Source organism: Salvia miltiorrhiza, chromosome 3 (assembly GCF_028751815.1).
Source record: "Salvia miltiorrhiza cultivar Shanhuang (shh) chromosome 3, IMPLAD_Smil_shh, whole genome shotgun sequence".
In the NCBI taxonomy this organism is placed as follows: Eukaryota; Viridiplantae; Streptophyta; class Magnoliopsida; order Lamiales; family Lamiaceae; genus Salvia; species Salvia miltiorrhiza.
The window spans coordinates 2,914,575-2,928,138 of NC_080389.1; the positions used below are offsets into that span (position 1 = coordinate 2,914,575).

Below are 13,564 nucleotides of genomic sequence, written 5' to 3' on the forward strand. Positions count from 1 at the left end.
AGATTTATATTTTCTCTACCAAACAAGAATATTATCTATCCGAAGATTATATTTTAGCTACCAAACATAAATAGAGAATAATAATCTTACCTAATCCATATTAATATTTTATCTAGATTTTATTTATCACGCTTTATCTCAACTTATATACCAAACGAGCCCTTAAGATTTGCATTGTATTTTATATTTTACCTACATTACATTCTCTCATCGTTTTTAAAAAAATTTCAACTCTTTTTTCACTCAAATAAAGAAAAAAATAATTATTTTTCCACTTTATTATTCTTACAATTTATTTTATTTTATATGTTCTAATTATGTAACATTATTAATTAATAAATTCATACTAAAGTCTCAATATTGACAACTTTATAGAGATGTTTGGAGTAGCAAAAAAAAGGTTGTCACAAACATATAGTGACGATAAATATTGACAACAAAAAATTGTGTCACTAATATATAATTTTTGTGTCGGGCGAAAATATTGTCACGATATATATATATATATATATATGTGTGTGTGTGTGTGTGTGTGTGTGTGTGTGTGTGTGTGTGTGTGTAGTTACAATACCATAATTTTCATTGATATATAGTCACGATAAATATTGACAATAATATATTTTATCACTGATTTATATTATTGTGACGTGACAAATAATCGTTACTATACATATACGATTATAGTGACATAAATAAGATTGTCACTAACTTTTAGTGACAAAAAATATTGACAACAACATAACTTGTCTTATAGTTTTTTGTGACAAAAATTGTTTGTAGTGACAACGGAATGATCGTCACTGACGTATAGTAACAATAAATACTGACAAAAATAAATTGTGCCACTGTTACATATTTTTGTGACGACAACATTTATTGTTTCTACATATATATATATATTTATTGTGATAAAATTATGGTCGTCAACATATAGTGACAATAATTACCGAAAACAATAAACCTTGTCACTGTTAAGATATTTTGTGACGATAGAAATTATTGTCACAATACAGACGTTTGTAGTGACAAAAATTTTGTGGTCACAATACATGATTAGTGCCCGATTGAGACCAACCCACCAGGTCAGCTAATAGGTGTACACAATTCTAAAATAACGTATTAGGTCAAGAGAGAACCTCGATCGATTAACTTATGCGAGCCTTAAACAGAGCAGAGTGCACAAAATATTTTATTGGATAAACAGTTTGCATTTTATTGAATAAACAATTTGCATTTCATTGAAATATTTAGAGCTTAATAACTTAATCATACTTTATATATTTGGAAAGTAAGCCTACGTGGATAGGCAAAGCCTGAAGATCATACACATATAAACCTGTTTTGGGAAAGCAGAGCTAATCCCCCTGGTCACAAAGCCTACAAGAAATTATATTCTTAATAGGTCTCGTGAAGCTAACTTAATGTCATAGTGAAAGTGCTTAACATTCTATGATTCACTTAGCCAGATTTTCAAGATTTAATGAATAAATAATTGAAAAATAAAATTTTGAGCTAAAGATACCGACAATATCCTTGCTCGACTTTCTTTGATAATTGGATTTAATGACAGCCAATTTAAATTATAAATACTTTCATTTGCAAAAATGCTTAATGCAAATCATTTCATGCTCAACTCATATAACAAGTAATTACACTTAAAATAATAATAATAATAATAATAATAATAATAATAATAATAATAATAATAATAATAATAATAATAATAATAATAATAATAATAATAATAATAATAATAATAATAATAATAATAATATTCTTATGCAATCAGTTTTTTTTTCTCTTTAAAATAATAAATAATCAAACTTAAATATAAAGTCTAATTAATTTAAATAAAATCTGCAGCCCAAAAATTTGATCAATATGTAGAAGCCCAAACTTAAATTAAATCAACCCAAGACATATCTAAAACTCGCAGTCCATGCTTTAAAATAAATAATAATGCAGCCCAACAGGATTATAAAAAAAATTGGCCCACAACTAAAAGCCCAAACCTATTTCCATTTTTTTAAAACAAACCCACCCCCTTCTTCAACATTTCTCACGCATACACACACTCACAGGTACTGATTGAAGAAAAATAAGCACACACAAAAGCAAGAGAGATATTAATGATGGTAAAACCTAACTAGAGCTATTACATATAACTTCGAAGTTGGGGCCTGCCAAGCTCTGCACTGCTTCGTTCTTACGCGAAAGCCTAACTTGAACATGAAATGGAAGATCTTCCCCTTGTAATTCCACTTGTTCCTCTACGATCTCCTTTGCGCACATCACAGCAGATTCGCCACAATCGCTCATCATTATCTTTTGTAGCGTCGGTATGTCTCCAATTTGAGTCGGGATCTCCTTCAACTCTTGCATATCATAAAGATGAAGCGTCTCAAGGCGTGGAAAGATGGAGTTCGATTCCGCAGTCCAATGCTCCAAACTACGACACGAACCCAATCCCAAGTATTTGAGGGAAGGGAATTGGCCTTCAACCATTTCCCACTTGCCTGTTCCAAAGCATCCCATTTCCAACTTGAACTTCTCGAGAAGGGGCATTGAACCTATCTTTTCCAATATTTTTTCCCATTCAAAAGCCACGATTCATGTCAAGAGTCAACTTCCTGAGGCTTTGGGGGAATGTGAGCGCATACAGAGAAGCTCCAAAATTATACCAGCACCATATGTAGAGGGATTCCAATTTACACAGACGTTTGATATTGTTCAGACAATAATAATCATCTTGCTCGACTCCCCCTCTCCCAAGATACTCTATCCCCAATTTTTTGATATTTGGAATTCTCTTAACCACCTCTTCACTGCACTTGAAATCTGTTATTCTCTCTAGCACCAGTAGATTCTCCATGACGACGACATCATCACTCAAAGGTTCTGGAAGATAAAATCTTCCTGTCATTTCAATATGCCTAAGTTGTGGCATTCTCCAAATCTCAGCAGGTGCAGTGAACTCCTTCCCAATACAAGAAACAATCAAAATGTGCAGATTCCAGAAGCAAGTAAACGAGGTAAAGATCGAGGACATGCTACCAACTCTAACAACAAGGTGGCGCAAGTTAACATACTGAGACGCAAAGTACTTGATCACGTGGCGATCATCATCAAAATAAGGAAACTTGTATGCATGTAATGTTCTAAGCAACCCCGAATTCTTAATACGCGGGACTTTCCTATATTCACTGATTATGGAACGAGCACGTGGCATAGACTGCAAGTTGTCAAGAACTTTCTTCTTTGGCGTGTTCCTGGGTATAACAACGCGGCGTTGGCTACTCATGCATCGAGGACTAGATTGCCCTATCACATGATAGAACCCATCTTTCTTGCTCTGGTTCAAGCATAAATCCCTCAACAAATCATGAATTTTGACAAATTTTATGTTTCCTGTAGACCCCACTTTATCAACTAGAATGAGATTTCTATCAACCAAGTCCTTTAAGAACTCTATGGCAATAGTTTCCAAACTTTTGTCATTCATGGGTTTTAAAAATCCTTCAGAAACCCATAGCGTCACGAGTGTTGAGACACTAACCGAATCATCCTCCTCAAACACTCCCATATACAAAAAACATGGCTTTAAATAAACTGGCAAATGATTATAGCTCATTTTCAAAAGTTCCATGCAAAACTTATCATTATCCAAATTCACTTCTGAAGCTAAGTTCTGACTAATTGATTCCCAAACTCCTAGAGTGTGTTCCCTATTTCTCAAAATACCCCCCACTACAACAATTGATAAAGGAAGTCCTCTGCAATTCTCTACTATTTTCTTTCCAATTTTCTCTAACTCATGAGGGCAACTTCCAACCCCAAATACAATTTTTGAGAACAGTTCCCAGCTTCTAACCTCATCTAAAAATTCCATTTGAAGGCTATAATTGTTGTTCAATTGGGAACTCAAGTGGGAAAGCCTAGTCGTCACTAATATCCGACTACAATTCTCATTTTCGGGAAAGAAACGTTGTATCCTATCCCAAGCATCGATGCTCCACATATCATCCATCACAATTAGAAACCTTCTACCTGACAAATACTGGTGGAGCTCTAATCCTAGTCCATCTTCACTCTTTTCACTAAGTTGTTCCTTGGTTTGTTTAGTGGCTTGAGAAACAAGTTCACAAAGAATTTCCCTTGTGTTGTATCGTTGAGAAATAGTAGCCCAAGCACGAACATCAAAACGCTGCTCAATAATTTTCTTCGAATAAACAGTTTTGGCAAGAGTGGTCTTACCTATCCCGCCCATTCCTGTGATCGGGATGACTTGGCGTTCGCGTTGGTCCGAAACGACCCTTTCCAAGATTCCATTGACGACAATGTCGGACCATACCACCATGCCACTACTGTTGTTCCCAGTGGAAGAAGAAGCAGAGACGAAGCTACGCCTCGTATCATGGAGCACCACCTTCTCTGTATTCCTCTGCATGGCCAAACTCTTGATCTGATCCATTTCTTGTATCATATTTTGCACATCTTGAAACAAGTTCATCTCTTCATCATCATCATGATTTGATGAGACAGTTTTCGGATCCTTTGGAGCTCGAAAGCAGCTGAGGAAGCGGCTGCGAATGGTTTCTCTGGATCTGCTCAGCTGAATCTTGGCCACGATATGAGATTCGATGGCGTCTTCAGCTGCATAAGCTGCATCTGCAATACGCATCTCCAAGGGATCTGCGTCGTCGGAAACAGGAGAGATATAAGCTTCGAGAAACTCCTGCAAGAACATGACATTTTCAGTGAGGGATTGAACTTGTTGTTTATTGAGAGAAATCGGAGGGGAATGGTGGCGCTCGAGGTCGTCTATGATATGCATTAGAGAAACCAAGGCTGCGTAGGCCGCCATGATCGATATCAGTTGAAGGGAAACAGAGTATAATTATGAGAATTTTGGACAAGAATTTGATAGAATCTTAATTTAGCATAATGGCTAGCGATTCAATCTTAATTGGTCATCTTTTTGGTGCCAAACTTGCTGGTTTTTGACTCGGTTCAAAACTGTGGGTAGTAAAGTGTAGGGCCAACCGACATATCTTATCTTAGCGTTGGCAATAATGTTAAAGCGAATGTTTGTGATAATAATTGAGGAGAGATATATAAGCATTGACTTGTGACTTACAGATTCTCCTTATTTAAATGGGATGCTCCAATGGACTGCCTCAGAAATGAGATGCTCCAATTAAACTCCTAACTGCGAAAATAGTTAGAATTATTTCATTGAATCTATAAATCAATTCTACTGAAATTATAAATTAATTCTATCGAAATCTATAAATTATTCACGATACTTGTTTAATGTAGAATTCAATGATTAATACAATTTTGGAGTGAGAAATAAATTACACAACAACTCCACCTTTTTAACTTTTATATCAAATATCTTAATGAATTTGTTCTTTTATAATGATAAAACATACGCATCACACATTCTCACGCTCTCGCCTAAAATGGTATTAGAGTGAGTTTTTATGGATGAATTATATTATATTTAATTTATTTAATTTTATCTTATGTATTTAGTAGAAAGCTACCTAATGAGTAGCTAAACAAGTTTGTCTCCTCCCTAAAGGAGATATTACTTAAATGTATTACATATTATACAATTCCTCAATAAACACTTTGATTTGCTCAACTTTCCAATTGAGTAACTATTTTCTTTTGTTTACCAACTAAGTCTTATATGTCGAGACTGAGAATTCTCAGAGAAAATCATCGCTTAAACATCTGATGCGTTTGCGTGGTTGGATTTTTTTTTTTTTCGTAAAATAAGAGTGATAGACTCTGGGCAATTCATAGTTGCTTCTAAAGGAGGAGTGTTGCATCCATCTCTTGCGAGTGTGTGGTTGGACGTACCCCACAAGGCGAAGAGTCAGTAAAACGCAACGAAGCAGATCCTAGAAATAGTTCGACTAAAGATATATAGTTGGTTTATGTTAAAGTTAATATTGAATTGATACGGAAGCATGTTGGGCCTTATTTTATGATTTTATTATAGCTTTATAATTATAGAAAACTCATAAGGTAATTTTGTCTGAATAATATCATGTTGGGTTTTTTTTTTATATAATTTTGAACAAATATTGAATAATATCACGTGGGAAGTTGTAATACCCCGCTCATTTCTATTAAGTTTAGAAATTATTTCGAACTTGGATTAAGATGATTTACGCCGGAGTATTTGAAATGAATTGAATTTTAATTCCAACAAAAATGAATTACAAAAACTTTTATAAATTTGAGTCATTTAAATTCTTGTGCATCTCATATTTATATAAATTGAGTATTTAAATAGTTGCACTAGTATTTCAATTAGCAAACTTTAAAGGATTTTTTACATATCCAAAATTTTCAATATCATAGAGATTTTAATTGAAGTCTTCAGTTATTTATGTGTGCTTGATTTAATTATTCACATTTTGAGCCTTATTCTATGAGCACATGCTACCACTTGTCATCTACCATCATGTCTTCCCACGATCACCACGCTTCCTCCCTCACCCTTACATACACCACCTACTCCTCAAAATAAGCCTCAATTTCAGTCAAGGTACAAGTAGGGATCAATCAGCCTATAAGAAACATCAAGCCATATTGTTAGTACAATTATAGTGAACTCCTACCAACTCCGTGCTTCCATCCCATCCAAGTTTTGCCTACCTATATTCATCTCCTCACAATACAGCAAACACATACACAATAACACATCTTGACAACTTCCTCAATGCTCAATCGATGCTGCCATCTAAAAGATACACCAACTCAAAGCCCTTCCTCAAACTAGTAGAACACTCAGGCATAACATCAAGAAAAAGCTCAGCCTTTCCTATCAAGGTTTTTCTTCAATTCATAGCAGTAAACACACACATATACAGCTTTATGTTTGTTCATATGTCCATCTATAACTGAGTTTACATAACAATAAAGACAACGAGATGTAAATGTTTCATACAATGAGAATACAGATAATGATATATAAGAACTGATAGTTTTGTTGCCTATGTTTTGTTTATTTACGTACCAATCACTGCTCCATAAGAACATATGATATGTGCATGAAATGAAAATGCTGATAACTAAAACAAGAATAGAACTCATGGGGTATCTCTGCTTGGAGAGTGTCTGTCGAGGAAGGGATGTGAGAGTCGGGAGTCAGGGCGGCAACGGCGGTGGCTATTAGCTGCTGTCGGACCGAACAAAGGGAAGAGGGAGGCAGTAGCTAGGGCACGGCGGTGGTGGCGTGAAGCTGCTGACCGTCGTCGCCGGATTTTAGAAAGGGAAGGTCGGAATTGGGAACCTTTGGTTCCAGGTGGCTTGTAGCGTTTGTCATCGGCGGCAGCCATGGCTACTGCTATGGTCGCCGAGAATTGGAGCGAGAGGAGACCGGATTTGGGAGCCTAGGGTACGGCGGCGGCGGCTCTGCCGTCGTTCTGTCCGGAGCAGGGGAGAGGAGAAACGAGGCGAGATGAGGGAGAGACTCGATGGCCTTGTCGATGTCGGAGTTTACAGGGGGAGCGTAGGAGAGGCGGCGCTTCGCCGGGGAAGACGAGAGATCGAGGGAGGCGGCGGCGCCTCGCCGTCGCCAAGGAGGAAGGCGGAGACGGAATCGCCGCTGCTTCGCTGTTTCTTTCGTGGGTATTGGTGAGCCGAATGGTGTGGTGCGACGAGGGAGATGAAGGCGGGGTGATCGGCGGCGGTCGCCGCCGGAGGAGATTCGAGAGAGAGAGAGAGAGGCGGATCTGGGTGGTGAGCAGAGAGAGAGAGAAAGCTGAGGGTGTGTGTGCGTGTTTGATTCTGAAAAAAAAAAGAAGGGGAAAAAGGGAGTTTGAGGTTGGGCCGGGTTTGGGCCGGTTTTAATAAATGTTTGGGCTTGTTTTTATATTTTAATAGGGCCACGCCTTATTTATTTGAGGTGGTCTGCGAATTTTTAACAAAAGGGCTTCTCATTTCATTTGTGGGCTAATTTATATTACTCCCTCCGTCCGCCAAAATTATGTAAAATTGCTTGGGCACGGGATTTAATAAAATTGGTGATGATTTTGATATAGTGGAGAAAGGGTTCCACCACTTTATGAGATGTGTGGTTGAGATTGAATTTTGAGTGAGTTTTTTGTAAATAAAGAGTGTTAGTAAGGATAAAATATTAAAGAGAATGGTGGGACCATTGCCATAAAAGGAAAGTGACATAATCTTGGCGGACGCCAAATATAGTAATTTTTACATAATCTTGGCGGACGGAGGGAGTATTAAGTTGGACCGATTCTTGGGTAATTTTAAATATAGCCTCCAATTTTCTCACTATAACCCCTCAATTTTTAAAATAATAAAAATAATGATGATTTAACTATTATACCCTTACAACCCCCATTTAAAATCTATTACATAAATTAATAATTGATCAACTCAAACTCCAAAATCAGAAAAGAGGAATCCATTAACGAGAAGTTGTATCAAACTCGTCTGCATTTCAGGTGCGGCATTCCGCGGCTGGAAAGGAATGGCACATTGTCTCATCTGCATCTCCCTTTCGAAAATCTCCTCGCCAAAATCGCGACCTCTGCTAATTCTCCCCACTGCATAAGTGAGGTCGATTTCGAATCGCGGGGTTTTGGAGAGAAGGGGCGCATTCACTTCATCAGAGTTGGTGGTAGTGGATTATCTGCCCTCATTGTGCTCGCACCCAAACAAGTGATATCTATGTCATATTATGCTTAATTTTACTTTTGTGTGTTACATAGTGTGTTTTATATGAGGTAAAGGGACGAAACTTACATTTTTTTATGAAGATGTGTTACATTTTCTGCCACTGGTCAGATCTCAAAAGCTCCACAAAATAGGGATGGTGGAGAAAATGTCAAAAGGGTGACAAAAACCTCCATAAAAATGTGCAGATGCAGAGTTCTGATCAACCACCATTAAGGCATAGTTTTGGATCTGATGGCGATGACTCATGAATTGATTATGAGCTGCGACATCTTGTGGGATGAGAGATGCGGGAGGTGGGGGTTATATACGTATTCCAGATTAGTTTTTTATAAACTTATAATTTATTACATATTTTAAATGGGGGCTATAGGGATAAAATGGTACAATTATAATTATTTTTATTATTGTTTTAAATCAGAGGCTATAGTGATAAAATTGGGGGCTATATTTAAAATTACCCCCAATTCTTTTATTTAAGCTTGGGCCTGTTCTATTTATTTATAATGGGCTAATATGTTTTAATTAACTAGACTTTTAATAGTTGATTAATTATTATTTTAAGGAATAATTTGCATACTAATATTATATTATTATTATGTGCATATATTAAGTATGAATTACTTATTATATGAGTGGAGCATGAAATGATTTGCATTAAATATTTTTGCAAATGAAAGTATTTATGATTTAATTGATTTTGTTCATAAATTCAATTATTTAAGAAGATCGAGTAAGGATATTGTTGGTGTCCTTAGCTCAAGAGTTAGTTTTCAATCTTTATTATTAAATTTTGAAACCCGGCGTGATGAATCATAGAATGTTAAGCATTTTTCCCCAAGATATTAAGTTAGCTTCACGAGACCTATTAAGAGTAGAATTTCTTGTAGGCTTTGTGATGACCAGGAGGATTAGCGCTACTTTTCCAAGACAGGTTTATATGTGTATGATCTTCAGGCTTTGCCTATCCAGGTGGGTTTACTTTCCAAATGTATAAAGTATGATTGAGTTATTAAGCTCTAAATGTTTCAATGAAATGCAAACTGTTTATTTAATGAAATGCAAACTGTTTATCCAATAAAATGTTTATGTGCACTCTGCTCTGTTTAAGGCTCGCCACAACGAATCAATTGAGGTTCTCTTATGGCCTAACACGTTATTTGAGAATTGTGTATACTCGTTAGCTGACTCGGTGGGTTGATCTCCACCGGGCACTAACTAAGAGGCGTTATAAGGGTGCTTGCTGGATCTGTTCCGAAGCATGTAATGTAAGGGCCTGCCTGGGTAGCGTCCCGAGGTCAAAGTAAACTTGTCTGGGTTACGCCCTCAGTTCAAGTAAATGGGATAAATGGATCCGTCGGTGGCTAAAAGGTCCGGGATCACAGCGAGTAACAGAAAGGGAGTGTGACATGTGCGCACAAATGAAAGATATTATTTTAACATGCTTAGAAGTCCTTTCAATTTAAAACCTTCTAAGTTATGTCAATTATGATTGGATAAACTGTCTTTATTAAAATATGAAATGTTTCATAAAATGCATGCCCACTAAGTACATTAGTACTTAGCCCAAAAATACTTTCAAATGTTTTCAGGTTGGCTGGCTGGTGCTGACGGGACGGAGCTGAGGTTAGGGTTAAATTCCTATTTTAGACTTCCGCTGTAGCAATTACTCATATCCGTCTTTTGTTTTCCCAACTTAAGATCTTCATGTTAAATTTCAAATGATATACCTGACCGAGCTTAGACTCTTCACTACTAAATTTATGCTAATGAATGTCGGTTGTCAGAAGCATGAAACAAAACTTGTGATCCAAAGGGGCCTAGCCCGACTCGTTATCTTATTATTCGGGTTTTAACAAGGTTGTTCCTTGTTTATTTCTATTAATTAGTTGCACCTCGATTACATTTATTCATTCAAGAATTGGGGTGTGACAACTGTGAAGGCTCTCTTCAAGGCTTTAAATGCGGTAAATGAGAGGAATTATATAGTTATGTGTATTTGGAGGTAGATTTTATAGTTATGTATAAAACTAGAATTGATTGAAAGTTTGTGTATGTAGGCGCAACGAACCCATTGAAATTTGCAGTTCCTTAAAATTTAATTAATTGCACAATATTCATCAAATTTCCTCTTGAATTAAATAACATGCTAGTTTTTTGAGATGATTGAATAACATAGGTCTTGCAGATTTTTCTAAAACAAGACACTTTTATAATAAGTATAGATTATAGATACTAAACATATGATTTGTCTTGCTAAAAATAAAAATAATTAAAAATAAGCAAAATATAAAGTTATAAGGAAAAATCATGTGTTTTTGCGAGGCAATGTGGGAAAAAAATCTATGCATTTTTTTTTCTTTGGATTTAAGACGAGAGAATTGAGAATTGAAGTCCAGTTATTTAGGTTAGTAAGAAGATGAATAGAAAAGATTTGTGATAAATTAATTAATTTATTAGTAAAATAAAAAGAAAGCCATGTAGAAGAAGGAAAAGAGAGATATTGAAAATTAAACACTCAAATTAGTATTCCCACAATTGAATTCCTCATCACATCAAACTACCCCCATTTCACAATGGATTTCCTAGAGGATGACAAAGAGCATATTTTATTCATTTTAATTTTTTTGTTTAAATATTTATAAATTTAAACGACTTCAGGTAGTAAGCAGGTATCACTATACGAGTTTGGGAATAGGACAAGTAATAAAATTATTTTTTTAATCATATATGAGATGAGTGCGATTATATAAATTCTAAACAAGCTTCGTAAATTGTATAATTTCCTAATTTATGAAATTAGATGACATGAGTTTTAAGAAATGTTTAGTTGATAGTGTGTTGAATAGAGAAAGCTATCGACCACTTTTGAATTGTGGAGTTATTATTTGTAGAGAAAGGTATCAGCCACTTTTATTATTGAGTGGATTTGAAAATAGCCACTTTTATATAGTAAAAATAAATTTTACCCACTAATATAAAAACTTAAAAAAAATACCCACATTTACCATTTTACCCTTGCATATAAAATTTTTACAAATACCCACGAATTCACAACCAGTGAATTCACAACTAAATAACAAGTATTGGTTGTGAATTCAAGTTTTAAAGTTTGAATTCACAACTATAAATAGTGTTAGTTGTGAATTCGCGTGAATTCACAACCCACACTATTTCAAGTTGTGAATTCACAACCGATAAAATTTGAATTCACAACCAACATTTTTTTTAAGTTGTGAATTCACAACCAATAAAACTTGAATTCACAATCAACACTATTTTAATTGTGAATTCACAACCAACGCCGATAATTCAGTTGTGAATTCATAAATTTGGTTGTGAATTCAAGAACATTTGTACAAAATTACGCGATTTTCATCAATTTTTTCAATCTATGATCCAATATACTTAGTATTCAATCAAAGCAAAGCTTATGCAGAAAATTTATTACATTTCCTTTCTTGAAACGAAATACATCGCTTGAAAACATCGAAAATCCCCAAAATAAGAAAAAATTAAAAAAGTCCCAAGTTCATCTCAAATTAGGGCACGATTTCACCAAATCAGAAAACTAAATCAAAAACCAAATCAGGAAACTAAATTAGGCCAGGCTCCCTTCACGCCGAAAATCATCGAATCAAGAGTGAAGAAATACAAAAAATCCAGCGACACATGCACCAGATGCGGCAAGATGACGGAGGACGATTTGCTGTTCATCCACTTCGTCCGGCGCATCTCCAAATTGACGAACGCATTGAGCGAGTTCCCGGCGGATTCGAACGTGAACTCGTCGATGAATTAGACGAGCGTGGCGCTGCAGCGCGCCATGGTGTTTCTGGAGGAGGAATTCCGCGCCTTGTTGGAGGATTCGAGAGAGAGAAATCGGCGCTGAGGCGGCGGCGTGGTGAAGAGCATGCGGCGGCGCCGCTTGGAAGAGAAAGATCGAGAGAAAGAGAGAGAGATACAAGGCGTGTATAGAGAGAGAGAGATGAGAGAGCGGGTAGAGAGAGAGAGAAATGAGAGAATAAAAGGAAATTAGGGTTTGCCATTTATATAGAAGGGTAATTTAGTCCTTTAACATAAAAAGTGTGTATTTTTTATGTTTTTATTTGAGTGGGTAAAATTTATTTTAACTATATGAAAGTGGGTACTCTTATATATTAACACTTTATTATTTATACTAGGTATTGTTAATATTTACTTTGCAATGTTTTAATTTTCAATAAGACAACAACTTATATTTGACTTTTTAGATATTTATAGGCTTAAACGAGTTTGAGAAAAAATAGCGGATATTACTATACGTGTTTTGACGAGAACTGGTAGTAAAAACACTTTTGACTTGGGTTTGCGACATGACTGATAGATAAATTCTAAAAAAGATTTCGTATAATGTATAATTTCTACATTCATTATAAATTAATTTTTAATCTTTTATAATTTATGCTATTTATTATAAATGTATACTTTGTAATGTCTAGAAACAGACATATTGATTGTAAACTTTTATTGAGTTAGATAATCAATAACTATAACAGTCTATATTATTTATTTAGATATTTTATAAAATTTAAATGTGTTCGGATAATTAATGGATATTATTATATATGTTTGGAAAGAGAGTTACTCTTTTTCATATGTTTTTCAGTTTGGACGGACGAATAATTAAAATTACTTTTAAATCGGGTTTGGCACGAGTAAAAATGTATAATTTTTAAAGGAGTGTATAAATTATATAGTTTATATTATTCATACTATTTATTGTTAACACATACATATTGTCACACCCCAATTCTTGAAGGAATAAACTATAATCGGGGTGCGACTAAAATCATAGAAATGAACA

General features: G+C 35.2%; 1 protein-coding gene and 1 long non-coding RNA gene across 2 annotated transcripts; one reads left to right on the forward strand and one right to left on the reverse strand.

Annotated features, from left to right (window-relative positions):
* Positions 1 to 2,596: 2,596 nt before the first annotated feature.
* Positions 2,597 to 4,864, reverse strand: LOC131015787 (putative late blight resistance protein homolog R1A-10). Its single transcript, XM_057944210.1, has one exon. The coding sequence runs from the start codon at positions 4,862 to 4,864 to the stop codon at positions 2,597 to 2,599; it is 2,268 nt and encodes a 755-aa protein (XP_057800193.1).
* Positions 4,865 to 9,600: 4,736 nt separating this feature from the next.
* LOC131017112 (uncharacterized) lies at positions 9,601 to 10,613 on the forward strand. Its single transcript, XR_009099430.1, has 2 exons — positions 9,601 to 9,690; positions 10,311 to 10,613. It is a non-coding gene; the product is annotated as an uncharacterized LOC131017112 (long non-coding RNA).
* The last annotated feature ends 2,951 nt before the right edge of the window (positions 10,614 to 13,564 follow it).